This window comes from Chiloscyllium plagiosum, unplaced genomic scaffold, assembly GCF_037043375.1.
Source record: "Chiloscyllium plagiosum isolate Xiang-an unplaced genomic scaffold, Cpla_swu_hap1 HiC_scaffold_23, whole genome shotgun sequence".
Lineage (NCBI taxonomy): Eukaryota > Metazoa > Chordata > Chondrichthyes > Orectolobiformes > Hemiscylliidae > Chiloscyllium > Chiloscyllium plagiosum.
Window position 1 is genome coordinate 65,799,658 of NW_028270161.1, and position 16,064 is coordinate 65,815,721.

Below are 16,064 nucleotides of genomic sequence, written 5' to 3' on the forward strand. Positions count from 1 at the left end.
CCGCAGAGACCATTCCCACTGCGACTCCCTTGTTAGGCCCGTGTCACCCACCAGCCCTCACACCCCCTCCCCTGCCACCGCAGGAATTGCAAAACCTGTGCCCATACTTCCCCCTTACTTCCATCCAAGGCCCCAAAGGACCCTTCCAAATCCATCAGAAATTTACCTGTACTTCTACAAATGTCATTTACTATATCCGTTATTCTCAATGTGATCTCCTCTACATTGGGGAGACAGGACGCCAACTTGCGGAAAGTTTCAGAGAGCATCTCTGAGACACCCACACCAACCAACCCCACCGCCCCATGGCCGAACACTTCAGCTCCCCCTCCCACTCCGCCAAGGACATGCAGGTCCTGGGCCTCCTCTGTTGCCAAATCCTAGCCTGGAGAAAGAACACATTACCTTCTGCCTTGGGACCCTCCAACCACATAGGATCAATGTGGATTTTGCCAGTTTCCACATCTCCTCTCCTCCCACCTTGTCCTATTCCCAACCCTCCAACTTGGCACCACCCTCTTGAACTGTCCCATCTATCCATCTTCCTTCCTACCTATCTGCTCCACCCTCCTCTTGACCTATCACCATCACCCCAACCTTCATCTACCTTTCATATGCCTAGCTACCTTCCCCAGCCCCAACCCCTCCCATTTATTGCTCAGCTCCCTCCGCCCCCCCCCCTCCCCCCCCGTGGCCCCACATTCCTGATGAAGGGCTTATGCTCGAAATGTCAACTGTCCTGCTCCTCGGATGCTGCCTGATCTGCCGTGCTTTTCCAGCACCACTCTAATCTAGCCTCTGATCTCCAGCATCTGCAGACCTCACTTTCTCCTATCAAATGAGGCCGTGCAGACAATGAGCTGAGGAACAAGAAAAGGGGCAGTTACATAGCTGGGGAGTGGGCTGTACTGTAGATCTTCAAGGCTTCTTCTCAAACCATGACCATGTCCATCTCGAAGGAAAAGGGCAGCAGATACATGGAAACATCACACTAATAGAAGTCAGAGAATTGGGATAAGGGGAGCATTTTCAAAATGGCAACCTGTAACTAGTGGAGTGCCCCAGGGGTCAGTGCTCAGCCCACAGTTATATCCTGTACAAGGCAGTCCATCCTGTTTGCAGGATAATGGAAGACAGGAAATGTTGGATCATTAAATTGCATCCTTGTATGGGATTGCTTTCACAGGTATATGGACAAGAATAGAATAATGGAGATGGGTTTCAGGTTGGTTCCACAGGTCAACGCAACATCGAGCCCTGAAGGGTCTGTACTGCACTGTAATGTTCTATGTTCTATTACGAGCATTTGTAAGGTAGATGTTCATAGATCGGGGACCTTTTGGGTATATTAACAATGTGTGAGGAAAGTAATCACCAGGTTTACAGATGAGATAGAAATGGGTGGGGAGGCAATGGGTGAAGGTGACATAAGGAGTTATCCGAGGGATTTAGAAAGCTTAGGCGAATGGGCACAAATTTGACAAATGGAATATAGTGTAGGAAAAGGTAAGGTTATGGACTTTGGTGGGAAGAACAGAGGAGCTGAATCTTATTTAAATGGAGAAAGACTGCAGAAAGCTGCAGCACAGAGGGATTTGGGAGTCTCGTGTGTGAATCACAATTATTGATTTTAATTTCAAAGGAAATGGAGTATAAAAGTGAGGAAGTTTTGCTAAAACTATACAGGCAGTAGTCAGACCACAGCTGGGATACTCTGAACAGGGTTAGGCCCTTGTCTAAGGGAAGATATTCCGACATTGGAGGCAGTCCAGAGAAGGTTCACAGGAATGGAGGAACTGTCTTATGAGGAGAGGTTGGATAGGCTGGAACTGTACTCACTGGACTCTAGAAGAATGTTCCAACCTTATTGGAACATCCAAGATTCTTAAGTGATTTGACAGAGTTGATATGGAGAGGTTGTTTTTCTTTGTGTGGGAGAGTGTAGGACCGGGAGTATCATCTCAGAATAAGAAGTCACCCATTTAAGGCAGAGATGGGGAGGAATTTTTTCTCTCAAAATGGAATGAATCTGAAGATTTTTATCACAGAGGGCTGTTGAGGCAGGGCAGCATGGTGGCTCAGTGGTTAGCACTACTGCCTCACAGCACCAGGGTCCCAGATTCGATTCCAGCCTCAGGCAACTGTCTGTGTGGAGTTTGCACATTCTCTCCGTGTCTGCGTGGGTTTCCTCCGGGTCATCCAGTTTCCTCCCACAGTCACAAAGATGTGCAGGTTAGGGTGGATCGGCCATGTTAAGTTGCCCGTTGTGTTAGGTGCATTAGTCAGAGGGAAATGGGTCTGGGTGGGTTACTCTTCGGAGGGTTGGTGTGGAGTTGTTGGGCCAAAGGGCCTGTTTCCACACTGTAGGGCATCTAATCTAATCTAATTAGTTATATTCAAGGCTGAGACAGAGAGAGTGTTACTCAGGAAAGTAATTGGGGGTTACGGGGAAAAGGTAGGAAAGTAGAGATGAGAACAGCCATGGTCTCATTGAATCTTAAAGCAGACTTGATGGGCTGAATGGCCTACTTCTGTCCTACATTTTATGGTTGAATGGCAGGACTTGAAGCACCTCAGCCAGTGTGGTCCTTGGAAAAGAGGTTTGGGATGGTACCGCTCCATACCAGACCATTATGGAGTGGTGGATAGACCCCTACAATACTTAATATTCCTGAGGACGTGCACTGGATAGAGTGACAGGTTAATCACCTTCCACTCAGCAGATGTGGAGCTGATCATTTCACTCTAGGGATTTGCCTCACAGCGCTAGAGACCCAGGTTCAATTCCCGCCTCAGGTGACTGACTGTGTGGAGTTTGCACGTTCTCCCCGTGTCTGCGTGGGTTTCCTCCGGGTGCTCCGGTTTCCTCCCACAGTCCAAAAATGTGCAGGTCAGGTGAATTGGCCATGCTAAATTGCCCATAGTGTTAGGTGAATAGGGTAAATGTAGGGGAATGGGTCTGGGTGGGTTGGGCTTATTGGGCTGAAGGGCCTGTTTCCACACTGCAAGTAATCTAATCTAATCTAAAGCAGATACCCTAGCCCCTTTCCAGACAGCTCCAGATGATCTCTCTGTTGCAGATTCATATGACCAACTTTCATTTCTAAACCTCAACTTTACCTCAAACTGCATCTTTATATTGAATGAGAAAGAATTTTTAATCTCCTGTAAGAAACAATTGCCTCTTTCTCTTGTATGAATGCTTTATCCAGAGAATTTCCACAAATGCCGTATGTTTGTTTATTTCTTTTGAACTCGAGCACAGCAGGTTAGAGTGGTGAAGGAGGTATATGGGACACTTGTCTTTATTAACTGAAGGATGGAGTTTCAGAGCAGGGAGGAACTGAATAAAACATTGGTTAGGCAACAGCCAATGTGTGCAGTTCTGAATCCACATTCTAGGATGGAGGTGATCACATCCAGTGGAGAGTGTGCAGAGGAGATTTATCAGGATGTTGCCTGGGCTGGAGAGTTTCAGTTAGGAAGAGAGATTGGACAGACTGGGAATGTTTTTCCCCAGGGCAGGATTGACTGGCACAAGGGGCCATAGTTTTAAGATATTAGGAGAATGGTACAGAGGAGACGTCAGAGGAAGGTTCATTACGCAGAGAGTTGTGAATGCATGGAATACATTGTTAGCGGTGGTGGTGGAAGTAGAGTCAATGGGGACAGTTAAGCGACTGCTGGACGTGCAGATGGAAAGCAGTGAGTTGAGGGGTGCATAGGTGAAGTTATTTTACTTTACATTAGGATTAATCCTTGGCACAATACCGTGCTGTACTTTTCAATGTTCAATGGGAGCAAAGGAGACTGAGAGGGGACATGTTTGAGATGCAGAAAATTGGACAGGACAGACAGGAAGGAACTTTTCCCCTTAACGCAGGGATCAATGACCAGGGAGCTGGGGTTTAAGGTAAGGGGCAGGAAGTTTAGAGGGGGATGTGAGGATAAATCATTTCACCCAGAGGGAGGTGGGGAACCTGGACCTCACAGCCTGAGAGGGTGGGAGGGACAGGAACCCTCATCACATTGAAGAGGGATTGAGATGTAATAAGGTGATGGGCCAAGTGCTGAGAAATGGGGCTAGAATCATTAGGTGGTTGTTTATGATTGGTGTAGTCAGACCGAGCTGAAGGGCCTTTCTCTGTGCTGTACATCTGTAATGGAATTCAATGTAGCTAAATGTGAGGTGATTCACTTTGGGAAGAATAACAAAAAGATGGGGTACTGGGCTAATGGTCGGATACTTGGTAGTGTGGATGAGCAGAGGGATCTTGGTGTCCATGTACACAGATCTCTGAAAGTTGCCACCCAGGTAAATAGTGCGGTGAGGAAGGCATATGGCGTACTGGCTTTTATTGGTAGAGGAATTGAGTTCCGGAGTCCTGAGGTCATGATGCAGTTGTATAAAACTCTGGTGCGGCCGCATCTGGAATATTGTGTGCAGTTTTGGTCGCCATACTATAGGAAGGATGTGGAGGCACTGGAACGGGTGCAGAGGAGGTTTACCAGGATGTTGCCTGGTATGGAAGGAAGATCGTATGAGGATAGACTGAGACACTTGGGGCTGTTTTCATTAGAGAAAAGAAGGTTTAGGGGTGACTTGATTGAGGTGTACAAGATGATTAGGGGGTTAGATAGGGTTGACAGTGTGAACCTTTTCCCGCGTATGGAGTCGGGTATTACAAGGGGGCATAGCTTTAAATTAAGGGGGGGTAGATATAGGACTGAAGTTAGGGGTAGGTTCTTCACTCAGCGAGTCGTAAGTTCATGGAATGCCCTGCCAGCAGCAGTGGTGGACTCTCCCTCTTTATGGGCATTTAAGCGGGCATTGGATAGGTATATGGAGGATAGTGGGTTAGTGTAGGTTAGGTGGGCTTGGATCGGCGCAACATCGAGGGCCAAAGGGCCTGTACTGCGCTGTATTCTTCTATGTTCTATGTTCTATGTTCTATCTCTACAACACTGACATCACTCTTGCTTCATTTGCATATCACTTTAAATCTATGTCCATTGTGTTTACAATCCTGGTACAAGCAGGGACTGTTTCTCCCTGTCTGCTCTGTCCAGCTCTGGTTTTGAAAACCTCTATCACATCTCCCTCTCAGCTGCCCTCTCTCTGGGGAGAACTGTCCCAACGTCTTCAACCTCCCCCCCCATCCCTGAAGTTTCTCATTCCGGAAACCATTCCTGTAAATCACTTCCTGCACTCTCTCCAATGCATTCCCATCTTTCCTATAATGTGGGGCCCACACCCTGTACACAATATTCCAGCTGAGGACCCACAAGGGTCCTGGACAAGTTCAACATCACCCCCCCTGCTATTGTACTCTCTGCCCGGTAATAAAGGCGAAGGTACTGTCTGCTTTATTAACTGCTCTCTCCCCCGGTGCTGCCACCTTCAATGATCTGTGACGTATACCACCCAGCCCCCTGTGCTCCTACTCCCCCTTTACAATTATCCCCGTTATTTTATGTTGCCTTTCAATGTTCTTCCAACCAAAGTGCATCACCTCACACTTCGCTGCACTGAACCTCGTTTATTCACTCCACCAACTTCCTTTAACACCCAGGGATGGAAGCCATCAGGTCCTGGGGATTTGTCATTTCTCAGTTCCATTAATTTCCCTTCTTTTGATGATTTAGTTTAATTTTATTTTGACTCAGTCCCTGATCCTCTGATAATTTCTTTGGGATTTCCCGCAAGCTCTCCGCCTTTCCTGCTTCCCCGTAGTCACTGACAATATCCCTACTGTTAGCCTTCACTGGGACCAGCGGCTTTCCCTTTATAGAACTGTAACATCTCCTCTTATTGTCTATTATGGCTTTTGCAAGTTTCAGTTCATAATCCTTTGTAGCCGCTTTTAAAAAGATGCTTGGTGGATCTTTGTTGGTCTTTGTATTTGACCCGTCCTGTGGGATCCACACTGTTCTTTATGTTTTTATAAGCTCTTCCTTTTAATTGTATGCCGTACCTTCCCTGCTCCGATGTCCGTGGCTGTATTTTTGTGAGAGTGAGGTGGAGATTCTCCATCTCCTGGGGACAACCTGCCCCTGAACAGCATTAAATGTTTCTCCAAACACTCTCCTCTGTTCCTCAGTAACTTTACCCTTTAGCAAATATTCCCAGTTTACTGTGGACACTCTCTGCCTCATCCCTTTAAAGTCTGCCTTACCTAAACCCTAAATTCTATTATCCAATTTTTGCCGATCTCTCACAAACGCTACATGAAACTCGATTATATTGTGATCAAAATTTGCAAATACTCACAAACTAGGTCATTAGTTAAACTAGACTTATTGCTCATGACTAGATCCAATATTGCTTGTCTCCTTATTGCATCTAGACATATTGTTGGAGGAATCCATCCTAGAAATTCACAACTTCCCTGGTATTTGCTTGTCTTCCTCTCCCACTCTGGGTTCAGATTAGAATCCCCCCATTAATACTGCTCTATCCTTGCTATGTAGTTGTCTAATGTCAGCTTTTAGACAATCTAGCAATTCTCAGCTGCTACCAGGTGGTAACATTAGTCACTTTATTGGGAGTTTTCTACAGTCCCCTCAATATTAACAGAGACATGGAGGAGCAGATTAGGAGGCAGATTTTGGAATGGTGCAAAAATAACGGTTGTTGTTATGGGTGACTTTAACTTCCCTAATATTGATTGGAATCTCCTTTGTTCAAATAATTTGGATGGAGCAGTTTTTGTTAGATGTGTCCAGAAAGGATTCCTGACTCAATATGTAGATATGCCGACTAGAGGGGAGGCCATATTGGATTTGGTGCTCAGCAACGAACCATGCCAAGTGTCAGATCTCCCAGTGGGAGAACATTTCTGTGATAGTGATCCCAACATTCTGACCTTTATTATAGTCATGGAGAGGGATAGGAGCAGACTGTATGTGAAAATATTTAATTGGGGTAGAGGCAATTACAATGCTATTAGGCAGGAACTGGTGTGCCTAAATTGGGAACAGATATTCTCAGGGAAGTACATGACAGAAATGTGGAGGTTCGATTTTGCCTGTCCTCGGATGCTGCCTGAATTGCTGTGCTCTTCCAGCACCACTGATCCGAAATGTGGAGGTTGTTTAGGGAGCACTTGCTGATAGTGCTGGATAGATTTGTCTCACTGAGGCAAGGAAGGGATGGTAAGTTGAAGGAACCTTGGGTGACGAGGGATGTGGAACATCTAGTCAAGAGGAAGAAGGAAGCGTACATAAGGTGGAGGAAGCAAGGATCAGGCAGGGATCTAGAGGGTTACAAGCTAGGCAGGGAGGAACTGAAGAATGGACTTAGGAGAGCTAGAAGAGGGCATGAAAAAACTTTTTAGTGGATAGGATTAAGGAAAACCCCAAGGCATTCTACACTTATGTGAGGAACAAGAGGATGGCCAGAGTGAGGGTTGGGCCGATCAGGGATAGTGGAGGGAACTTGTGCCTGGAGTCGGAGGAGGTAGGGGAGGTCCTTAATAAATACTTTGCTTCAGTATTCACTACTGAGAGGGACCTTGTTGTTTCTGAAGACAGTGCGAAACAGACTGACATCCACAAACAGCTTGATGTTAAGGAGGAGGATGTGATGAAAATTTTGAAAGACATAAGGATAGATAAGTCATACAGGATATACCCAAGGTTACTACAGGAAGCAAGGGAAGAGATTGCTGCGCCTTTGGCAATGATCTTTGTGTCCTCACTGTCCACTGGAGTAGTGCCAGATAATTGGAGGGTGGCAAATGTTATTCCCTTGTTCAAGAAAAGGAATAGGGATAATCCTGGGAATTACAGACCAGTCTTACATCTGTGGTGGGCAAAGTATTGGAGAGGATTCTGAGAGACAAGATTTATGATTATTTGGAAAACCATAGTTTTATTAGAGATAGGAGAAAGTGAGGACTGCAGATGCTGGAGATCAGAGCTGAAAAATGTGTTGCTGGAAAAGCGCAGCAGGTCAGGCAGCATCCAAGCATTCCAGCAACACATTTTTCAGCTTTGATTAGAGAGTCAGCATGGCTTAGTGAGGGGCAGGTCATGCCTCACAAACCTTATTGAATTCTTTGAGGATGTGACAAAACACAATGATGAAGGTAGAGCAATGGATGTGGTGTACATGGATTTTAGAAAGGTGTTTGATAAGGTTGTCTATGGTAGGCTCATTTAGAAAGGGAGGATGCATGGGATACAGGGAAATTTGCCTGTCTGGATACAGAATTGGCTGGCCTATAGAAGACAGAGGGTGGTAGTAGATGGAAAGTATTCAGCCTGGAGCTCGGTGACCAGTGGTGTTCTGCAGGGATCTCTTCTGGGACCTCTGCTCTTTGTGATGTTTATAAATGACTTGGATGAGGAAGTGGAAGGGTGGGTTAGTAAGTTTGCCGATGACACGGAGTTTAGTGGAGTGATGGATAGTGTGGAGGGATGTTGTAGGTTGCAACAGGACATTGACAGGATGCAGACTTGGACTAAGAAGTGACAGATGGAGTTCAACCTGGAAAAGTATGAAGTGATTCACTTTGGAAGGTGAAATTTGAATGCAGAATACAGGGTTAGAGGCAGGATTCTTGGCAGTGTGGAGGAACAGAGGGATCTTGGGGTCCATGTCCATAGATCCCTCAAAGTTGCCATCCAGGTTGATAGGGTTGTGTTGGCTTTCATTAACAGAGGGATTGGGTTTAAGAGCTGCGAGGTTATGCTGCAGCTCTGCGAGGTTATGCTGCAGCTCTGCGAGGTTATGCTGCAGCTCTGCGAGGTTATGCCGCAGCTCTGCGAGGTTATGCCGCAGCTCTGCGAGGTTATGCCGCAGCTCTGCGAGGTTATGCTGCAGCTCTGCGAGGTTATGCTGCAGCTCTGCGAGGTTAGCCCACACTTGGAATATTGTGTTCAGTTCAGGTCGCCTCATTATTGGAAGGATGTGGAAGCTTTAGAGAGTGTGCAGAGGAGATTTCCCAGGAAGCTGCCTGGACTGGAGGATGTGTCTTATGGAGAAAGGTTGAGCGAGGTAGGGCTTTTCTCATTGGAGCAAAGAAGGAATGAGAGATGACTTGATAGAGGTGTATAGGATGATGAGAGGAGTAGATAGAGTGGATAGCCAGAGACTTCTTCCCAGGGCAGAAATGGCTATCACGGGGAGGGATAATTCTAAGGTGATTGGAGGGAGATTTAGGGGCAATGTCAGAGGTCGGTTCTTTACACAGAGAGTGGTGGGTGTGTGGAATGCACTGCCAGCAGTGGGAGTAGAGTCGGAGACATTAGGGACATTTGGATAGGCACATGGATGATAAGGGGATGTAGGTTCGTCTGATTTTAGAGTAGGACAAAAGGTCGGCACAACATTGAGGGTTGAGGGGTCTGTACTGTGCTGGACTGTGCTGGACTGTGCTGGTCTGTTCCATGTTCTGACATGGTTTATGAATGGAATTGGTATCAGATCTGTTTCAAGTTAACACAGACCAGCATCAAGCTTCACAGTTAAAAGGATAATTGATTCAAAGTCCTTTCTGGATTTTCATTGGGAATAAAGAGATAACATTGTTCACAAGAAACTACAGACACGAAGGTTATAACAGGGCTTTTGCCCGAAACGTCGATTTCGAAGCTCCTTGGATGCTGCCTGAACTGCTGTGCTCTTCCAGCACCACTAATCCAGGATTAGCCATAAGAAAGTCCCAAGATGTTTCTGAGCTAAACCAGGGGCCTGTGTTTCAATTAGTTTTTTGCAGAAGTGAAGAAGTTAGCATTTGAATCCAGATCCATTAGCTGCGATGGATTTGGTAGTTGGATAGTTTTCTTGCTGATTTTCCAGCTCAGTGAGTGACAGCGAAGATTATTACTGCATTCTGCTTCTGTATTTATGGCCCTTCCAGCCTCCCAGTTACCTAACAACAGGCCAGTGAGATATCACTGATGTGCTTCCACTGTCGGCCTGGAACAGTTTCCTGTAGATGCTCCAAGGTCTCCCTTTGTCTGAGCTGCTTGCCTTCAGAATCAGTCTTGGCTGGAAAGCAAAGGTGGCTACTGTTACTGGGTGACCTAAGCAGGAGCTAAGTCAAGTTCCACCTGAAATAGTCCTTCTAGAGGGACAGCTCCTTTCCCACCTGTCACTCTGGACTTTCCACCTGGTCTTTGCCCAGTCGATGTCCTTAAACAACTCATCAAGGAACTCTGAAAACCCTTGATGGGGTTTTAGCAATATTTTTACCGTAACCAACGACCTTCCCCATTGATTTCCTGAGAATGTTCTGGACGATGATGACACTGGCAGGGTAATCTGCCTGGAGAACGTCTCTGGAGTTGCTTTCGTGTTTAGTACCAATCTATTCTCCAGTTGTCTGTCTACCTCTCATTTCTGTTCCTCAGTTCTCTATAGTGTTTATATTCAACCTGATTCTATTATGAAACTGGCATCTGTTTTATGATCTTTCTTCTGATTTATCTGACCATCCATTTCTTTCATCTTCCAGGGAGTTTGTTCTTTGTTACCCCTCCCTTTGATTGTCAGAGAGATGCACTTCGACTCTGCCCCTAACCATCTCCTCTCCAAAGACAGATTTCCAATATCCCTTTCCATCACTAAACTGAACGTAACTGAATTATGGTCACTCTCTCCAAAGTGCTCACCTACAACTAAATCAAACACCTGGCCTGGTTCATTACCAAGCACGAGATCCAGTGTGGCCTCCCCTCTTGTCGGCCCTTCGACATACTGTGTCAGGAAACCCCCCCGTAGACATTGGACAGAAACTGATCCATCCGACACACTAGAGCTATAACATTTCCAATCAATGTTGGGGAAGATAAAGTCCCCCATAATGACCACCCTGTTCCTTTCACTCCTACCTAGGATAATGTTGCTAATCCTCTCTTCCACATCCTGGAACTCCGTGGAGGCCTATAAAAAACTCCAAGCAGTCTGACCTCTCCGCTCCTGTTTCTAACCTCAGCCCACACTACCTCAGTAGATGAGTCCTCATCAAAAGTTCTCTCAGCCACCATTATACTATCTTTGACTAACAAGGCCACGCCTTCCCCTCTTTTCCCGCCTTGCCTGTTTTTAATGAAACATCTATTGCTCACCCTGCTCTATCCATGTCTCCGAAATGGCCACAATATTGAAGTCCCAGGTACCTATCCATGCTGCAAGCTCACCTACCTTATTTCGGAGACTTCTGGCGTTGAAGTAGATGCACGTCAAACCAGCTTGTTGCCTGCCAGCACATTCCTGTGACCCTAAAATCCTGTCCCAGTCTTCCCTACTCTCATCCTCCTGTGCACTGTAGTTACACCTCCGGTTCCCACTCCCCTGCTGAGCTAGTTTAAACCCACCCGAATAGCACCAGCAAATTTCCCACCCAGGATATTAGTACCCCTCTGGTTCAAGTGAAGACCGTCCTGTTTGTACAAGTCCCACCTTCCCCAGAATGAGCCCCAATTATCCAAGAAACTAAAACCCTCCCTCCTGCACCATCCCTGTAGCTGATATCTCTCCCTATTCCTTGCCTCGCTATCACGTGGCACAGGTAACAATCCAGAGATAACAACTCTGTTTATTCTAGCTAAACTGGAAGGGGACTAATATACTGCAGGGAGATTTGCTAGAGCTGCTCAGACGTTTGCAGCAGCAACAGTATGTGATGGATGGCAGTTTTCGGAAGGGCAGCTAGTGCAGGAGTCTGTTGTGGATATCCCCATTTCAAACAGGTATGCTGTTTTGGAAAATGTAGGGGGTGATGGATTCTCAGGAGAACGTATCTCGAACAGCCAAGTCTCTGGTATTGAGACTGGCTCTAATGCAACGAGGGACACGTTGGTTTTGTTTCTCAATTTCCCTCTGACTCTTGGGGGTCTATAATACAATCCCAATAAGGTGATCATCCCTTTCTTATTTCTCAGTTCCACCCAAATAACTTCCCTGGATGTATTTCCGGGAATATCCTCCCTCAGCACAGCTGTAATGCTATCCCTTATCAGAAATGCCACTCCCCCTCCTCTCTTGCCTCCCTTTCTATCCTTCCTGTAGCATTTGTATCCTGGAGCATTAAGCTGCCAGTCCTGCCCATCCCTGAGCCATGTTTCTGTAATTGCTATGATATCCCAGTCCCATGTTCCTAACCATGTCCTGAGTTCATCTGCCTTCCCTGTTGGCCCCTTGCATTGAAATAAATGCAGTTTAATTTATTAGTCCTACCTTGTCCCTGCCTGCCCTGACTATTTTACTCATTCCTGTTCTCAGCTGTACCCGTCTCAGATCGATCTCTTTCCTCACTATCTCCCTGGGTGCCCCCCCCCCCCTTCTCTGAGACATCCTTGATCCTGGCACCAGGGAAACAACACACCATTCTGCTTTTTCTCTGCTGGCCACAGAAACGTCTGTCTGTACCTCTGACCAGAGAGTCCGCTAACACAATTGATCTCTTGGAAGCCGACGTACCCCTCGTTGCATTAGAGTCAGTCTCAATACCAGAAACTTGGCTGTTCGTGCTACGTTCCCCTGAGAATCCATCACCCCCTACATTTTCCAAAACAGCATACCTGTTTGAAATGGGGATAGCCACAGAAGACTCCTGCACTAGCTGCCTACCTCTCTTACCCTTCCTGGAGTTAACCCATCTATGTGACTGTATCGGAGACTTTTCCCCCTTCCTATAACTGCCATCCATCACATACTGTTGCTGTTGCAAATTTCTTATTGCCACCAACTGTCTCTCCAACCAATCCATTCAATCTGATAGGATTCGCATCCAACAGTATTTATGACAGATATAATCTGCAGTAACCCTTAAACTCTGCTTTCACTCCACAGATGCTGTCAGACCTGCTGAGTTTTTCCAGCTATTTCTGTTTGTGTTTCTGATTTCCAGTATCCAAAAGTTCTTTCTTTTTTTTTTATCCTGGATAGATCCCTCCACAATTTGCAGGAATTAACTCATCTCCAGTTAACATTTTTATCCTACATTGCTCCTTTTCGTTCTCCAAATATAATACGGACCTGATGATACTATGATCACTGTTCCCAATACTCCATCCCAGTTGGCATTCTGCACTTAACCAATTTCGATCCTCATGACTAGCTTCAATAATGTCACCTTCCCCACTGGGTGAAAATGCTTCTTTCCTCAATGGCCTGCTTCAGAAGTTCCTCCCTTTTCTGACCTTAACATAATTATAGGCCATTCATGACTTGGGTCATTCCAATCTTCTACTGTCATAAATCTCATAAATCCCGACCAATTCCAAGCAAATCTGTCCTTCTATACATTTTCCACCGGATCATGGCCTATTGAATACAGCTGGTCCAGCCTTGGTACCTTGTTTCTTAGCTCTGACCAATTAGAAACCTTAAGCACATTGTCTCACTTCATTGAATTACTGCCTTTAATCAATTGTAGCTCTGTGCCCTTAGCTGCTGTTGTTGTTGGGTTTCTATGGTTTTGGTTTCTGTATTCCAGGAGGTCTGTGAGGAGATTGAAACTCTGCAGAATGATGTGAAGTCATTGAGGAGCCTTGGAGAGGGACTGATAGACTCCATCAGAAGTGAAGACACGTGTGAGGTAGTGAAGCATCAAGATGAGGTGAGCAAGTGAATTGACTAATGAGGAGGAAACATTGGAAGCAGTTCAGGGGAGGTTTATCAGACTAATCCCTGGAATGAGCGGTTATCTTATGAGGAAAGTTTGAACAGACTGGGCTTGTATCTGCTGAAGGTTAGAAGATTAAGAGGCAACTTAATTAGACAACCCTGGGGGGGGGGGGGGGGGGGGGGGTCTTACTCGAGTAGATGAGGAGGGGATGCTTCCTCCTGTGGGAGAATCTAAAACTAAGGGTCATTGTTTAAATCTCAGGGTTCACCCGTTTAAAACAGTATCTGAATCATCTCTTCCTCAAAGATCACCCATTGTTCATTAAAATTCGACTTGCCATCTCTGGTTCCATTTTATTCTGGCAAGATGCCCCCCTTTCACATTCCACTTAACCCTCTTCTAATTTAATAGCTCAGTTTGTTTCCTGTTAATCTCTGTTACTAATCACAACTTTGTACAGTGATCAGTCTTACCCCATTTCTCCCCCTCAAACCCGTGTCTCCTTGACCCACCTCATTCCCCAACACCAGCTCCAGCAAAGCCTCCATTCCAGTTGGACTGATCAAGGATGTTCTCCTGAAATTACCATCAGAAATTACTGCCCCTTTTTATCTAATGCTATCCCAATTGATATTCAAGATCACAAGAACTAGGAACAGGAGTAGGTCATTCAGCCCCTCGAGCCTGCTCTGCCATTTAATGGAATCATGGCTGATCGGACATTCCTTCCACCCCTTTTCCCTGTAACCCTTGATTGTCTGAATGATCTGTCCGACTCAGCCTTAAATATACACAGGATCTTTGCCCCCAATGTTCTTTGTGGCAAGGAGTTTTAAAGACTCTCAACCCTCTGAGCCCCTTGTGTCTGTCTGAGACTTCCCTTGTCCCTGTCTGAGCCCCTTGTGGCTTTCTGAGACTTCCCTTGTCCCTGTCTGAGCCCCTTGTGGCTTTCTGAGACTTCCCTGTGGAATTGGTCCTCTGTAGCAGTCTCGTGATTTGAAATTTGTAGAACACCTTGATGCAGTGACCTGTACCTCAAGGACATCCCACCATTTCAACGTGACAATACTCAATACAACATTACTGGGGCACATTGACAACCATCTTCATATTGACTGCAGAACTCAAGACCGAGCAGATTGCTCTGGGAAATGATATGGGGTTGAAGAGAAATCAGAGTTAACAGCTCTGAGGAAGGGTCACCGGACCCAAAACCCTGGCTCTGACTTCCCTTCACGGATGCTGCCAGATCTGCTGAGCTTTTCCAGCAGCTTCAGTTTTGTTTCTGATTTCCAGCATCTGCAGTGTTTTTGATCTTTATTTGATTATTCAGTAGTGGATGTGTCACAAGGGCTGCTGCCTGGGCTGCAGTGGTTCAGTGGGTCACGGTTTATCTGTTGCTGTGTGATAAAAACAATGACTGCAGATGCTGGAAACCAGATTCTGGATTAGTGGTGCTGGAAGAGCACAGCAGTTCAGGCAGCATCCAAGGAGCTTCGAAATCGACGTTTCGGGCAAAAGCCCTTAATCAGGAATAAAGGCAGTGAGCCTGGAGCGTGGAGAGATAAGCTAGAGGAAGGTGGGGGTGGGGAGAAAGTAGCATAGAGTAAGAGCTTCAGGGCAGAGGAAATGAGCTGGGAGTTGCAGTGGGAGAGGGACTCCCTGAGATTCTTGTAGAGAGAGGAGGAGAACTTCTTCAAGGCAGGCATCCTTGCTTGTTCAGTCAAATCCTTGTCAAAAAGGGAAAGTGGAAATGGCATTCGAACTGCTGCGCTGGTTTCTTTGATCACTGGAGATCCTCTAGATTCTGAGAGGAGTCTCAACCACTCAGTCTGTGTGTGTGTGTGTGTGTGTCTCTGTGTGTCTGTCTCTGTGTGTGTGTGTGTCTGTCTCTGTGTGTGTGTGCGTGCGTCTGCCTGTCTCTGTCTGTCTGTGTGTCTGTCTCTGTGTGTGTGTGTGTGAGACCACTGAGCTCTTTACTAATGCCTACATTTCCTCTCTCTCTGTCTCTCCTCAGTTAGACACCCTGTACAGGAACGTAAAAAAGATCTGGAGAGAATCCCATGATCAGGTCAACGAGACTCTGCGTGAGGCATTGCAGCAGGAGGAGGCCATGAAGGTAGGAAAGCAGTGGGTTACTGTCTTTACAGGAGTTGGGAACAGTACCATACTGACCACGTTGGAATGCTGAGTACACAGTAATAGTTGTCAGATTGTAAGGTACTCAGTAATGCTGGGTACAATGTGATACACATGTATTAACATAGAACATTACAGAGCAATACAGGCCCTTCGGCTCTCGATGCTGCGCCGACCTGCCATACCAATCTGAAGCCCATCTAACCTACACTATTCCATATACGTCCGTATGCTTGTCCAATGACGACTTAAATGTACTTAAAGTTGGCGAATCTACTACCGTTGCAGGCAAAGCATTCCATACCCTTACTACTCTCTGAGTAAAGAAACTACCTCTGACATCCG

General features: G+C 46.2%; 1 protein-coding gene across 1 annotated transcript in view; it reads left to right on the forward strand.

Annotated features, from left to right (window-relative positions):
• Positions 1-15,613, forward strand: part of LOC148145924 (uncharacterized) — a 69,934-nt gene extending 54,321 nt beyond the window's left edge. Inside the window, exons 7-8 of the mRNA XM_087999749.1 lie at positions 13,449-13,571; positions 15,598-15,613. Coding sequence (XP_087855875.1) covers positions 13,449-13,459 — 11 coding nt within the window. The 3' untranslated portion in view covers positions 13,460-13,571; positions 15,598-15,613. The remainder of the gene's footprint in view (positions 1-13,448; positions 13,572-15,597) is intronic.
• Positions 15,614-16,064: the final 451 nt, after the last annotated feature.